Source organism: Acipenser ruthenus, chromosome 8 (genome assembly GCF_902713425.1).
Source record: "Acipenser ruthenus chromosome 8, fAciRut3.2 maternal haplotype, whole genome shotgun sequence".
Classification (NCBI taxonomy): Eukaryota; Metazoa; Chordata; class Actinopteri; order Acipenseriformes; family Acipenseridae; genus Acipenser; species Acipenser ruthenus.
In genome coordinates this window covers 38,102,184-38,118,843 of record NC_081196.1, presented here as the reverse complement: position 1 = coordinate 38,118,843, position 16,660 = coordinate 38,102,184, and the positions used below count along the sequence as shown (strand labels likewise).

Genomic DNA, 16,660 nt, shown 5'->3' with positions numbered 1-16,660 from the left:
GCTAGCTGGGATTTCACCAGCCTGTACCTGACAGTGCCTCCCTCCGCTCCACTCCCCTCCCCTCCCCCACCTGTTGAGATAAACTGCTGGCAGGAGGGCTGTGATGACATCATCATGTAACCACAACTCTTTGGGGGGCTTTATAAGTAACCCTTTTTCCCCCGTGCTGCTTTGTTATTTGGTAGCTACGCTAAGGGAATTCCTTTAAATCTGTCTCCCTCTAGTCTGAGTGCTCATTAAAGAACAGTGCAGTGTAAAAATGCAAGACAAAGTGGCATCTTCAGGAGCTTAGCAGATGACAATGTTGGTTAGTGATTATTTTCTTTTGTGTTGTAAGTTATCACTATTGCATTTAGATCAGGGTTAACACTTTGTATTGCAATGGAAAAAAAACCATCCTTAATCAACATGTACTTAATTAGCTTTTGAAAGGAGTGACAAGATTAAGCAGCGCAGACCAGCTTAAAGAATCCACCAGCTTCTGACCCATAACCCCTCCTATAAATCTCTTCACTGCACCACTGGCATCGCAAGCTAATTACCACACAGCAGATCTGTTTGAAGGTACCAATACACACACACACAAAATGTCTGGTTGTGCCACAGGCTCAAAATAACCATATCCCTAAGATAACCAATGCAGTCAATTCTTGTTAATACACAATTCAAGGGACCAGCAAACAAAGTCTTATCAGTAATTCTTATTATCAGGTTCTAAGCCAAATGCATATGGTCAGTTTCTATTGAAGTTACAGTAATTGTTATTGTACCCCAGTTTTTCAGAATGGTTGACAAAGTGTTTGTGGGAATGTTGAAATCTGCAGCAACATCTTTCTTTTTCTTGTACAGTGATGCATTATCCACCGCTTTCAACACCTCCACTTCGATAATGCACGTTTTTGCATGAGCAAAGACTACTCGAAATGCATCATGGGATCTGTAGTCCCCAAACAGCACTAAAATACAGAACAGAGGCGCTAATCTGGATGCAAGTGAATACATTTCCTAACATCCCTTACACTCAACTGTTAAAACTATGGCAATTCATTTTATAACATATTTTTTTTCCCCTGGGAGGGCTCCAAAATAATTTGCACTAACAGGAAATTCATGTTAAGTGTATTCGTATTATAAGAAGTAATTTACAATAAGCAACTGCTAAATTTGTCCAAGACCCTTGTAGAGAATTTGTTCCATCAGGAAACTCATCTAATCAGAGTTTGTTTTAATGTAAATGGACTATTAAATGTTTCTGCCTTATAATGCAAAAGGGAATATTGTCTTTCCTATTAAATCTTTTTAAGATATCCATGTAAAAAAAGACATTTAATAAATTAACTCTGACATAACTGCACTGGACTTCACTCCCAATACATTTGTGTGCTGAACTCACCATAAAATGGGGCTGTGTGAGGATCCGCTTTAGTTCTTTAGCATCAGTGTTCTCTGGGTAACATGAAATCTCTTCCAGTACCTGCAAAATATATAGAGTTTGAAACATCCTTGAACTTATACTAGATATGCAGTGCATAGCTGGTTATTATTAAAGCTCAGCTATCACGTGAAGCAAAAAGAAAATAGAATGCAAATAATCCCCCTTCTCGGGTTTTCTTGAATCAATCTGACCTTAAAATGATCACATGATACCACAAAAAGGTAGTGGTATTAAAAAATGTGAATCACAGCCATTTATGATCAAGCAAGTCTTCTCATGAAATCATTCTGTATTCCTGCAAAATGTGAGATTGAGCATTATTAACTTTACTGATTCACTCCTTATAGTCCTCGTCTTTGACAGTATATTATTCAATCAATGTTTAATTGTCTAACTGTTAAGATACAAACGTAACTATGTGCAGTATTATTTAAACATAGAAACTTTTTTTTCTTTTTTGTCTTCTTTTTTTTTTCTTACTGTTCATGGTACTGGTCTTTTTTCTGACCACATAAAATGCCAAAATGCTTTAAAAAGACACTGACAAGTTAAAAGTTTTAAAATGCCTCCGGCTTACATATTCCAGATGTTTCAAAGCTGTGCTGGCTTCGTCTTCAGTGGAATTCTTAGTGTAAGAAGACACACAGGTGAATTATACAATGCTTTCTACCAGCTCTACAATGATGATTTGAATTACTAAAAGACAGGTCATGTTAGTAAAGCTTTATCCAGGTCTTAGGCTTCCGCTCATATACTGTCAACCAAATCAAGAAGAATCAGTCAGAGGTAGTTGGTTAGTTTTGCCCATCATCAGTGATCACCAATACCCGCGCACCCTGGTCATCTTGAAAACAGTAACTTGCAGAAGATATTTTTTAAAGCATTTCAGTATTGCTTGTGGGTGAGAAGTGTAGAAAAGAAAAGCAGTGCAAAAGGAAACTTGCAATCTTGATTTACCCCAGAAAGAAACAACCATATTCTGGAAGCGTTATGGATTCATGCACGCCATAAAACTCACCCTGCAAATGGTAGAAGTTACCATTAACAATCATCCTGAATACACAGCGAGGTTTATACTGTACAGCTAAGGAAATACAACTATTTCTAGCCAATAAAAAAATGCTGTCAAATTTATGGCCAAATTAACAGCTTTTGATGTATTTTTACTTAGCTAAAAACCCAGAATAAACACAGCATGAATGGGTGCACATTATTACATCTTTCAGGTCATAATTAATAACACACTACAGCTGTGCAGTATGAACTTGAAGACAGTTGTTAAAAAGTCTCTTCTGTGATGAACAAACAAACATCCCTAAAGGAAATCTGCTAGACTATGCCCCCCTCCCCTTTATAGATTGAGACTATACACTTACTCCTTGTCTTTATCTAAGATCAATGATAATATGTTAAGACCTAATACTGCTGACAGTGATTGAATGATGTAGGAGAGTAACGATGGCATAGGTGCGTTAGAGCTGAAAGCTTGGTGTTAGTGGAGCTGGTTAGTACCCGTGGGAAAGTGTTCTGTACAGCTGAGGTCAGGTAATAGCACAGATTAGGAGGTACAGTGTACTCCGTTTATAAGAATTACATCCGTCCCAGATGATTTGATTCTTATAAGCGGCTGAGTTCCTGCATGTATTCACAGGGACCATACAAAGTAATGTTTAGTTAGTTCTCCAACTGAAAGCTTGGTTTATTTTGTTTGTTTGTTTTATTAGTGGTTGTTTTCCCACTGCACTATAAGAAAAATAAAACCAGTTTTAAACAGTCCAGACTCCAGCCTGATCATTTACACTGCCCTCGGCCACGTCACATTACAATTAGCAAAAGCGCCTTTAACTACAGTATACAAATGTCAATCACTGAGGATAATCCATCAAAACAAGTCCTCGTGGGTAAGCAGCTTGTTATATGATCACGATTATGTTTACTCAATTTTACTACAGTATACTTGAGAAACAATCGTCTTGTGAGAGTGCTTAGTTTAACTGCCGTGTGGTGTTACGTGTAATGGTATTTTACTGTCTGGACTACCACTGCATTTAAGCATCTGTAGTTTACTTAATTTCTGTTGCGATGCAAATCTCACAGTTTTTCACTACGCAGAGATGCTTTTTTTAAAATCTGTGTTAGTAAATATACATTTTACAAGGTTTGCTTCCTTATTTACTGAAAATAATTTTAAATGGATACATAAAAAATGTAATTTGAACTTTATGAAGTCGATTGTGCCTTTTGTTCCAGTGCTAAGATTAAAGCTTCACTCTCATTCCCTCAGATAATCTGGCGTTTCTTCAATACCAGAGAATCAGGCCTTTGCATTATAAAACATGTTTTAGCATTTAACACTGTACGTTCTAAACGTCATGTGCTTTATTCTGACAATAGAATTGTGATTGCAATCTGAAAGATGATTCTGACTGCATGCAATAGAAAAGCTGGGCTCACCCCGGTTAAGAGAAATGAATCGTGCGGTTTCTCAACCACATTCTCAACCACATTGAAAACAGTACAGTGCTTCATGCAAAAAACACAATTATCATCTCTTTCATATCATTTCAAAAGCATACCTCTATCAAGAACTAACACAAAAGGAGAACATATACACAACAATGGGTGGTCGAAGCATTCAGTTCCAAGAAAGATATTTATGATACAGTAGATTCCAAGAGCTTCACCACAGAAAACACAATCTGAAATGTGGACACTTATAGTATCGAGGTAACCTTTATTTAAACTACTAACATGTTCTCCACGTTTGTTAAGAATGAAAACAAATTCCTTCTCAAATGTGGACCATAGTGCCTGAGCCAGCAAAGAAAGTTATTGTCTAGAGGCAGGTACATTTTGCATCCTTTTATAATACACCTTTTTTTAATTCTTCACCACGGCGGTCTGTCTCTTCACTGCAGTAAAAGTCTGGTGAGCATCTGAAAATATTCACGATATATACATCTACCAAATACTTTTAACTTTAAAACCCTGTTAAGTAAATCCACTTAACAGGGCCAAACAGACAGATACACAGGTCACAGGTACATACTGTAACAGACATAACTTGAAGGTCATATATGAGTTTGTTCATTTTATTACTATAGAGACAATCAACTAAATAATTAAATTAAAAAAAAACACGTTAATGTAGGCATTTATCAAAGTAAACATTTAGAAAATAGGCCAAAATGTTTGTCAACATTTGAATGTGGAAGCTGAGTTCCTACCACATGTTGACTGGGCCTAAGGCTCCTATTAGTGCTGCTAGTTTTACTACTCATCAGCATGAATGAGTCACTGGCCAGCTCACCTCTTTGGCTCTCTGTACTGCATCACTTGTAGGATTCCTGATCTGCGGGGAGGACTTTGTGTTGATCTTGTCATACAGCTGCAAGAAACATGAAATAGAAGACAGCGTTAGTCACCAACATGCATTTCCTTTCAGCCCTTAAGAATGAGCAGTTATAAAGCCCTGAACATGTACACTGCTGTGCAAAAGTCTTAGACATGCTGCATTTTTCTACACTGATGCATTATGAGCAACAATTTACTCAAAGCCTACACTAGTGTTTTCTACTCTTAGAACAACCTTGACTTGCATAAAGAAGGAAAATCATTGAGTGAAATAGCTTGCATCACTCGATTTTCATGGTGTGGTATCCGAAGCATAATCAACAAGTACAGAGAAACATCGTCTGTAATTGACAAACCCAGGACTGGAAGACCCAAAAAGCTGTCTAACATCCTTAAGGAATAGAAAGATGATGAGCGTTGAATTGACAACAGAACTTGCAGAAGGCAAAGGTGTCGTCGTCCATCCATCCATCCAACAGTCCAAAGCACCTTTGACCATTGTTCCATAGTCTAATTTCTGTGTTCTTGTGCATATTTTAGCCTTTTAGTCTTGTTCCCCTTTCTTAACAGATGTATTCTTACTGCAACACATCCTTTAGGTCAGGGGTTCTCAAACTTTTTTTGCTGCGCCACCCTGATGAGATTTTTTTTTCTCTTGCGCCCTCCCTCTCTAGTAAACAGTACAACATTTAGAAAAATGTGATTTTCCTAAAATAACATATTGTAATGTCACGTGTAAAATCAAAGCAGGCTCCACACAGGCAGTAGCTTCATGCTCGAATTTAGCAGGTCAAATAAACAATTAAGGAAAAAATCAAAGCAAAACAAAATAATAAAAATCTCTCTCTGTGCTAAATTCCAGTCTACCTGTTTGCTCTCACTCCCACAACTGCGCTCATTAAACAGCCCCGTCCACCAGTGGCGTGGCACGGCACAGCAAAACATTATGCAATACAGAAACATAAAAGACAAATAAATGGAGTAATAGTTAGGGCTCTGGACTCTTGACCGGAGGGTTGTGGGTTCAATCCCAGGTTGGGGACACTGCTGCTGTACCCCTGAGCAAGGTACTTTACCTAGATTGCTCCAGTAAAAACCCAACTGTATAAATGGGTAATTGTATGTAAAAATAATGTGTAAAAAATAATGTAATTGTATGTAAAAATAATGTGATATCTTGTAACAATTGTAAGTCGCCCTGGATAAGGGCGTCTGCTAAGAAATAAATAATAATAATATATCTTTTAAGATGGATACACTTTATTACAATCACTATTCGTAATTGTATTAACATGTAATGTTGTATTTTTTACCAGCTGAATTTTTTCATTATAATTTTATTATAACTTTATAAAAGATTTATTTAATAAAATGTTGCACCCTTGTTTGTCCGTTTTCTACATTCTGCAGCAAAACCCGTAAATTAAACTAAAAGCTAAGACACCCCCCCCCCCCCCTATTTATAAACTGCAGGTGATTTAAATCTAGTTTTTTTACTTTTTGATTTTATTTGTGAACAAAATTTTATTTGTGAACAAAATGTGTTTGATATTAAAACCCGCCGCCGCTGCACTTTCAAATGAAGGCGGGTGAGTTGCGATAGGTCAGAAACGACACAAGCTCTATGGAAGGGGACTGGTCAGATTTAACAGGGGGTTGGTCAGATTAAAGATCCTTGCCTGGGTAGTTGATTGAGTCAATCATTCTGGAGGCCCACCGAGTCTGCCATTTACCGCAGAGCTTTTACAATCGCAGATAATAACCTCATCATGCCCCCCTAGGGGGGTGCGCCCCACAGTTAGAAAACCTCTGCTTTAAGTCCTGATTTCAAGAGTGACCTTAGTACTCTTGAGTTGATGGACAACGAAACATGTGCCTTCTGCCAGTTCTGTTGTCAATTCAACGCTTGTCTTTTTATTCCTTAAGGATATTACCTTCAAGCATTGCTCATCCTTGTTAGACAGCTTTTCAGGTCTTCCAGTCCTGGGTTTGTCAATTACTGATTATGTTTCTCTGTACTTGTTGATTATGCTTCGGATACCACACCTTGAAAATTGAGTGATGCGAGCTAATTCACTCAATGTTTTTCCTTCTTTATGTAAGTCAAGGTTGTTCTAATAGTAGAAAACACTAGTGGAGGCTTTGAGTAAATTGTTGATGCTCATAATGCATCAGAGTAGAAAAATGCAATATGTCTAAGACTTTTGCACAGCAGTGTACATTTCCATTTCCTAAACCTTGTATTTAAAACACCGACACTTTTCAAGACAATTATATCAATCTGGATGACCTAATTATATGACTGCACAAAAACACTTTTTAGGGTTTGGTCAGGATTTTATGAATGACACTTCCACAACTTTTCAAGTTCAGCAGTGATTTCATTCACCAATACCATGCCAGAAGAAGTCACACATGTATTACAGGATAATTTTACAGCCCTGGGGAATCACCCTGGAATTCATCGACCCCAAGTTTTAAGGGTTATCCCAGGATCACCAAGAATAGGTAGCTGATGTAAACAAGGGTGATTCCCTTCCCAAACACTGTAAACTGTTCCAATAAAATCAAGCTATCACTAGCCCTGGTTATGTCGAGAAAGGATTTTATTACTGGTATCTAACTCCTCGGAACTGCAAAACACAAAACAAAGCAGATCCAGATCACCTCAGATTAGACTTTGTTTCTGGTTTCCTTCTTAAATTCATTGCTCAGAAAAAAAGGGTTTACCAAGCGTGAGGTTTCAGCTCTACAGGAAGTTTTGTGGGAACTACAGTGCACTTGCTCAGCTAAACACCAAGTACAGTTAGCAAGGAAAGACCAATAACTTTAAATTTTGTACCTCACCGGAAACCATACAAAGTAATTATTAATATTTTTTGTTACTTTGTAACTACAGATACACAAGCTTCTTTGCCACTTTGTTTAGTGACTTGCAAGCTCAAATTTAAACACAGGCTTAATAGGTACCAACTGAAAGTCAGTAGGACAGTAGGTTAGAACTAGGTACGCATTTCAAGCCTTGTTGCCTTTAGTAAATGACAGACATCTCTCAACCAAAGCATGGTGCAAGGGGACATTGGTGCAACTCCTCTGACTGTGCATTTTCTACAAAATGTCCCTAACTGACCACAACAGATTTCAATGAACCTTACAGCAAGAATATAAAATAACATTATATGATCAACACACTGTGCTAGTGTGAAGTGCTGTTCTATGTAATTTTAATTTAGATTCACTTGAGAAACTAAACAGATCTTCCCTAACCAGAAGGATGACATCTGTCAAGAAGTGTCGTTTCTCTGTAAAAATGCTGAATTCTGCTATTTTTAATATCTCAATGACAAAAGACATGTAGAGAGGTAGATAAAATAAGCAGACATTGCAACAAATCTTACAGGCATCAGTAACAGCCTTCTATGACTCATGGTAGGAGGCACAGAACAAGGTTGCCCATAGTTTGGTAATTCCACCTTCCTGGTTCCACTGTTCTACAGTGAATGTTTTGTTTTCCACAGAAGCACTGTAATGTGGCCGACTTGCTGTACAGTATAAACACCCTGTGCTTGGGAAACACTGAGATCAGCTCCTGTTGGGAATATATAGAGGAGCTGCCAGCTGGCAGGCCAGCCATGAGGTCAGAAAAGTTCTCCACAGGGGAAGCATTATGTAGAACAAACTTGTGTTCACCATGCGGAAGTCCATGAGAAAGGAAAACAAAAACACCAAACCATCGTCAACAGAGGCAACACATTCGTAGCTGGGTTCCTGACCTATTTAATCGAAGGACAGCCTTTGTTTAATTACCTGCAAAAATATATATGAATATACCTTTCAACATATACCTTGTAACCTAGCATACAAAAAGCCAGTGTCTTGAAGGATAAATCTAAAACTCATTAATTAAGAATTAGTTACTTTCCAAACAAGGCAGGAGCAAAACAGAAGCTATCGTGAAAGCTATCTGATGTTCAAATACACAGAAAAACAGTGTTTGTTGCATTCAAACATAATTGAGTAGAGCGCTATATTGTAATTGAAGCTGCAGGAAGCAAACATTCTAAAACAAACAAATCTTTGTCTGTATCAAATAATTAGTGCTGCATTATGTAGCTCAAAAGTATGTTCTGACCAAGTTTCTTCAGCCCTCACAGGGAAATAAAGCAAAAACAACAACATTAAAATGTGAGCCTTGTCTATACAGATGCTTGTTCTTATCAAACATACAGAATATTTGTTCTTATCAAACATGGAGAACAGCAGCAAAAGCTCTACAATTCTCTTGCGTGCAAAGAAACAAAAACATACAAACTTCACCTAAACTAAAGTTTATTTTGCAGAAGCAAAAGGTCAGAAACATGAAATTACATTGTATCCTTTTGTTATTGCTGGATTAGAAATGGACGTTCTTTTTTTAATTTTCGCTGCAGTAGTTGTGAAAAAAAAAAAAACCTGGCAAACTTCTGTTGCAAAAAAAACTCCCAGAGCAGTCCTTTCCACTGTGTAGCCCAGGCTGCTATTTAATTAAACTGACACAAACCTCACAATCCAGCTGCACCAAAGCAACCCACCACTACAGCAGTTCAACAAAGCAGAAAACCCAGCAAGTTTCAGTACAGCTATGTAGATTAAAAGGTTTCTAGGGTTTTCATCATCTTGACGGTTAGCTTTTTAGTTAATTTGAGAGATTCTATTAATAGGTATTTGAAATTACAGTGAGAGCTCTCAGGATACATCACTGGGCTTTTACTATTTATCACAAACAGACACTCTTCAGTATGAAAGAAAAGCATATTACATATAATATTATACAGATTAATTTATTTTTACCCCTTCCCAACCTTTTTTATTGATGTTTTCCTTCATTCTGAATAGTCTGTTTTTCTATATTGCTCAAATGGCCGGCATTTTGCTCGAATGCATGTGTTTTCTTGCCATTGTGCTTGTTCTTGGTACCTGAGAAACAGTGTTACTGTAGCCCTTCAGCTCTGTTGATTGCACCTGCTTCTATACCATACCATGGTTTAATTTAGTATTCCACTACATCACTCAGTAGCCCACTGTGCCAGGGAGGACCCTTACGCTGGTTCTTGAGTGGATGTGTGCAGCTGGGACGCGCAACAGGAGACGCGTTGCCAGGCAACCAATTGAGCAGGCAGGCTCGAAGGCGCTCAGCTGATCGGGAGGTCCGGATTGGCCAGGGGGGCGTGCCTGGGGAGGCTGGGCGGAGCTCAAGAAGAGTCTGCGCTACAGCTCAAGGAAACTGCACCACCATGCTACACAGAGGGGCGCTTTGTTTACATTGAGGAGCCCTTCAACTGCAAGACGGTGCCTGTGAAAGCTCTGCCCAGCCAGGACTCTCGTAAAGACCCGGAGTCACTGGGAAGCCGGGACTTCGGGAGCAACAGCAGTAGGTTGGTTTAGGGGATGTTGATCCCAACCAGTATGGAGAGGGTTTCGTAGTGTAGTAGGTTCCTGGAGCGGGATGCCTCTTTTAATGAGACTAGCGCTCGCCTTGTGCGGCTAACAGTTTATTTTTAGCTTTTCTTTGCTTTCTTTATTAAATTTGACACTAGGGCTACCATTGCTGGTACCCTAGTGGCAGCACCTGTGCATTTATTAAATCTGTGTGCCTGTGAGGTGTGTTAACACCCAATGTTCTGTGTCTGACTCGTTATTATTCAGTGAAGACCCAGGCACGTTACACCCTGTTACACCCACCTTGTTGTCTCATTGTACAAATACAAACTTTACACTGCTGTTTATATCCATGTGTGCAACTTAGAGGATCAACAACATACAAATTGAAAATATGATTCACTCATTTGTTCTCGACATTACTAGTGGATTACCCCTTGAGCCAGCTTTCATTTCAGGCTTGGACTTTTAGCATCCGACAGCGAAACATAAATGTCTTTTGCAAGTAAACACACCACCATCTAAATAATAATGAACACATGTATCTAATTCCATATCAGGTTGTGGTATGCATGCATGCAGGAATGGTTGATACAACTTGATTGGTACCTGCATAAAGAGTTTGATTTACTATACGTATGTATTGGTTTATTTCACAATCATCTGCAGTCATTGTCTACCCCAAATAAAAGTAACCAGTAGTTTACTATGCATTTACCATATGCTTTCAAAAGACAAGAGGCTTAATAACAAGCAAGAACCACAAACTTGAAAATATCACACATAACCATGACTGTCTTGCAGCCTGGGCTATTGATATATTTATATACTGCAACATTACATTTTTAATGAGATGCAAAAGATTAAGGAGGAAACATTTTTTGCTCTGAGGATCATAGAGGAATGTGATCTGATTCTATTGTTACCATGCAACGAATTGTCATGAGTCAAGCGCAGCCAGCACAAGCTTATCATAATTCAGCTTTCCATACTATGTGAAAGTGTGCAAACCATGATTTAAGACAGGGTGCTAAACTGTACTTCAGGAGTTCAGCTGCAGCAGTGTCAATAGTGATTAAGTCGTTTTATCTCACCTTTAGATGAGACATATCTTAGCCGAGTTAATGTTTCTTTTAGACAGGTGTCCTATTCACAGAGCTTTTTTTTCATCTTTGTATCCTCATCGTTACATACGGTACTAACAGAAGACATCCTAAGGGTCACTTCCAAAGTCTCATGTTCTGTGATTAACAATTATTCTCCCCCTCCTCAAGTTACATGTGATGTGTCTTATGAAAGCTAGTTCCAATACTTGTTGCTCATAAATCTGAACAGTTACAAGTATTTTCTATACAAATCTGTTATTCAATAAGGTACTACTAAGGTATAAAATACTTGGAGAGAAAAAAAGAAGACAAAAAAAATCAAACCAGGTCTAATCTTCTAGGTTTTACATGATGATTCCCACAGGTATGATACCTTTTCCTGCAGAAAATTGATTTTAAATATTTGTTACCTGCATTTATAACAAAACTGTTCATATACAATACTGTACATAAGACCATATTCACAAAGCTTTATGCAAGAGTTATTTAAATAATGCTTTAAAAGCATGATACTGCATGAAGAGTAGTTACTGTAGTGGGCATCACTGTGTACAACAGCTCTCGTTCAAGTGCACCATAATAATTGACATGTGCAAATGTAAATTGGTCCCTTGGACAACGAAAATCCTATTTATTTATTTGCTTTTACAGGTAATCCATATCATTGGAATAAAACATTTCACATGCTTTAAAAACGTTATATAGAGCAGTAATCATGTTTTTATAATTAAAATAAAAATACACGTTGTTTATGTATATGTAATGGATGCTGCTTGCGATGTATACAGTAGCTTGCATTGCAGCAGCACCTTATTGTGGACAATTAAAATACCTGCAGCTGACTTTAGAATCTTCAAAAACAAACAAAATAAGCAATGCACTTTAGTAACAGTAGCATTGCAGGACTAGATGTGACCTGAAGAAGTCCGCCATGTCTGCCTTAATCCTTGCATGAAGACAAAACAGATTCAATTCAGTTGACCCGACAGCTGTTGAAATTCTACAACACCTCTCAGTTTTATACCTGATCAAATCAAAGAAAAACTTTCCAGCAGTCACAATATTTCCACGGGGGGAGGAGATTATTCAAGCAATCTTGTAAGCCTTGCAATTGTAGGCACACCTTTTTCCCCCCAGGAAGAAAAATGAATCTAAAAACAGCAACAAGTATTTTTTAAATAGTGTCTATAGTGTTGCTGCGACTTAAGTTCTGCTATTAAGTGCAAATAACAATTAGTCTATGACTGCACCAGTTATTGCTAAGTAACCCTAGGTAGTGAAACAACATCATGTCATTGCTAATACTGTTGTTTTTTCAGGGACAAGAGTGACAAGCAGCTAGTTTAGCAAATGGAGGATCCATTTGAAATCACAATCTGAATCACACATTTCTTAAAAATATTAAGTTCCAGCAATACTTTTATTTATTCATTTTATTTATTTTTTTTTTTTAAAATGTAGTAGTCGCCAATTGATTTCCCCCCGTTTTTCTCCCAATTTGACATATCCAATTGTATTTTTAAAGCTCAGCTCACTGCTACCACCCCTGCACTGACTTGGGAGTGGCGAAGATGAACACACGCTGTTCTCCGAAGCGTGCGCCATCAGCTGACCGTTTTTTTTTCCCCACTCTGCAGGCCCACCATGCAGCCAACCCAGAGCTACAGAGTCGGAGGACAATGCAGCTCTGGGCAGCTTACAGGCAAGCCCGCAGGCGTCTGGCCAGTCTACAGGCGTAGCTGGTGCGCGGTGAGCCCCCAATTGTGTGCCGCGCCCTGGGAACTCCCGTCCACTGTCGGCAATGGAATAGCCTGGACTCGAACTGGTGACCTCCAGGCTATAGGACGCATCCTGCACTCCACACGGAGTGCATTTACTGGATGCACCACTTGGGAGCCCCAAGCTCCAGCAATACTAACAAAGAAAATTAAATAAATGCATAAACATAATAAAACACATGCCAGAACTCTCATGTGTGCCCAAACAAAACCAAGTTGCTTTTTTGTTTGTTTGTTTGTTTTATAAACACAAGCTTCACGCTTCCACTTTCTTTAGACACTGGATGAAATTCTTCTATACTTTTTTCCTCTCAATGTCAGTTCAGTTTTCTAACAGGACTCTGAACTAGTTATGGTCTAGTGGCAACAAGCAGCCCTCAAAAGACACCAACCCACATAATTACTGCACATTTACTAAAATACATAGAGTACAGCAGATACACCCAGATTGAATCACTGTACCCTGTGTGCCCCTTTGTTTGATGCCAAGTCACACGATTAGTGCTCAGTATTAAACACTCTGGGCACAACTGACAATCAGTACATTTACATGACAGAGCGTTTTCCAAAAACTGATGTTTTCCAAAAACTGAATCAGAAAACTGATTTTCTTAAAACGTCACTTTCCTGTGTTTACATGATTAACGATAGAAGATCTAATTAGAATTCAGCTGTATACATGGATTGAAGTTTTCAGAAAACGCAGTGTATTTTCGCATGCAAAGTACTGTAGTAGCCTAAATACGATTTGAACAGACGGGACATTTCTGTGATAAAATGGAGACAAATCCAATAATTCACGTGCTTTGTCGAAGCGTCAGGTCTTAAATTCAAAGATTACTATCCTATACCTCTATTCAGATTCCCCACAATGTGCAATCAGCCTTTCCAACAGCTCATCCTGTTCTATATTACCAGTTTCTTTTGCAGACATTATTTTAAATTCTCACGTCATTTTAAAGCTGGAAAACATTTGCTGCTTCAGTATGGGCTATTAACAAATACATGCAGACTTTAACAAATGCATTACTTTTATTACTTTAGTATTACTAACTAGACAAATGGATGCATGCAGACTGACTACAGATTATTATTATTTTCTCTGTTTTCTAAAACCACGTGCAGGAATGAAGGTCAGAGTTTGCACATGTGCAGTACTCTATTGGAATAAGTTTTCCAAAAAGTGTGTTTACATGATATACATTTTGTTAGTTTTCAGAATTTAATCTGAAATTTCTAGGTGCTGTTTTCTGAAAACTGACTTTTGGAATATTCCAATACATTTTCCGAAAACTGTGTTTACATCGGAATATCGGAATTAGTTTTCGGAAAAAATATCTTCCCGAAAAAATATCGGAATTCTTATGCTAATGTAAACGCACTGATTGTCTGACATTTTAGTTTATAATTCTGGGCATATACTCAACATGTAATTCTGAACACTACAGTTGTGTGGGTAGTGTGTCTAGTCAGCAACCAGGAAAGCATCCACCTTTTGTATCTACAGAGGACAGTCATTGCTGTGCAGTCAACTCCATTATTATTGTTCTGCCTTCTCAGAGATACCAAATGACACAAATCAGTAGCCTCTGCTTCATATCCTTTAGTGGGCATATCATTGCCTTATACGAAGCATCTCAACTTCCTCAGACACTACTATCTCAGAGAGCATGGTCTTACTTGCATATCAGAACACACATTCTCCTGAGCTGAACTTCCGCAACACAGTCTCAACAATTGTCCCTATAAGTAAACAACTCTTAATGGTAATGGGACTATACCAAGAAAAATGTATCCAAAACATCAAACTAAACTGATACTTAGAAATGTTTCCAGTGAATACAACACACTGAGTAAGTGACGATGATAACTCACTATATATTTTGAAGAACATTTATTACAAAAAAACATGTCTGTATGACATGAACAAAAAAAACAAAAACAAAAAAAAAAAAAAAAAAAAACAATAACCCCCTAGAAACAAAGTACTATATCGTAAGTAAAAAACCAAGACCAATGCAAGTTCAGATTTCCAGGAGCGTGTTTGAGAACACACACAACACGCAGGTATACACAAGAGGCACAACACTAACTCTTAGCAGCAAATTGGGCTCAAACTTTAATGCTTTCCTAAAAGCCGGGTGCTCAGTGATATCTTAATGTATAGAACAGCTTCCTAAATGGCAGAACTACCACCGTGTAAAGGGATCCAGACTCACAAAAGAAGATATTGTCTTGCTCCTTCTGTGTGAAAATGTAACTTGTAAATGGAGTGACATCTGTATTCAGAGACCACCATGGAAAGTGTCCCCAGAAGGCGGCCCACACAGCTCAGTGCTGATAGAGGCGGTCCCACTACAGATCCTTTTAAAGCAAGCAGCTGGATTGCAGAGCTAGCTACTCCCTCTCCCTCTGTCTCGCACAACACCCCTCTTACAAGATCTTTGCTTAGCTGCTAATAAAATATAAATATTTTTTTTCTTCTTTTTGTTGCCTTACCAATTCACCATTTTTAAAACATCTGTGACGTCACCCATCAATCCTTTGATTGATTAATTTCTACGAATCTTCTAACTAAAAGTGGCTGTGTGGCTTTGAAGAGAAGAGGAGTGCAGGGCAGATATATTGCTGATCAACGAATCCACAGTTTGTGTTACAAACCCACAGAAAACTGTTGACTGGTCAACGAAACCACAGTCAGCATAATTCAACACAAAAGCAATTCAACACATGGTTTTTTTTCCTCTCTTATAGAAACCACAGTCAACACCTTGGCAAACCTCCTTGTAATAACTGACTTAGACAGTACTGAAACAGGTCCCTTAAAACAATATTTATGGGCCAGATTTCAGTTTTGTTTGCACCAGTGCAAAGTTTCCCTTTTTTCCCTTCTTTTTTTTAGAACAAGGGGACAAACAATGTTAATGTTATAAAACTAGTAAGAAACACGGTTCCTTTAACAGATTCTACCCAAAACATTGCTGTTTCTTGCTAGCTTTACAACTATTAAAGGCAAACTTTACACTAGTGAAAACAGAACAAAAAATCCAGCCCTATAACTTCACTTACTCACATGCACTACTGTGACACTCCTATGTAAATTAGAGTAATATGCAGCAAATGCCCAAATCCATTTCACATGCATCCTTCAAAACCATTAAAATCTTGTTAAGTATTGTTATATGCTCTGGAGTCAATTATCTATGTTACAAAAGACACCTGTCTTATTTTAATTTCTGCTGGCAGTTTGTGCGTTTCCTCAGCACTCCAACCCATTATTGAGAAATTAAACTCTGGTTCGTGAGAGTCATACAAGAGACAAGGAGACGACATGTTATAAAGAGCTGAGCAAAACCAGTTTTCTACTTTGCACTAAAAAGTGTCCTTAATATACAAAAAGAATTCCTTACAATTGGCTGTAACAAAGCTGGCCTTTAGTTTTAAATCCATTGTGCCGGACCCTGGCCAGCTCAGGTTTATGAGGCAAATTAGCATTCATTAAACAATATTCTGTCTTCACAGGGGTGTTCAACAATACCTGCAGTCTTTTTACACCACCTTAATGTGAA

At 38.1% G+C, this 16,660-nt stretch overlaps 1 protein-coding gene across 20 annotated transcripts in view; it reads right to left on the bottom strand.

The window, feature by feature from the left end:
* The window catches only part of caska (calcium/calmodulin-dependent serine protein kinase a), a 205,891-nt gene that overhangs the window by 22,758 nt on the left and 166,473 nt on the right, over positions 1-16,660 (bottom strand). For 11 of the 20 annotated variants that reach the window (XM_059028903.1, XM_034011615.3, XM_059028904.1 and 8 more), the window contains 3 exons: positions 4,746-4,823; positions 2,013-2,060; positions 1,394-1,474 (listed from right to left, as the gene is read on the bottom strand). In XM_059028903.1, the coding sequence (XP_058884886.1) occupies positions 1,394-1,474; positions 2,013-2,060; positions 4,746-4,823 (207 nt within the window). The remainder of the gene's footprint in view (positions 1-1,393; positions 1,475-2,012; positions 2,061-4,745; positions 4,824-16,660) is intronic. The other 9 variants (XM_059028908.1, XM_059028910.1, XM_034011623.3 and 6 more) reach the window with 1 other exon arrangement.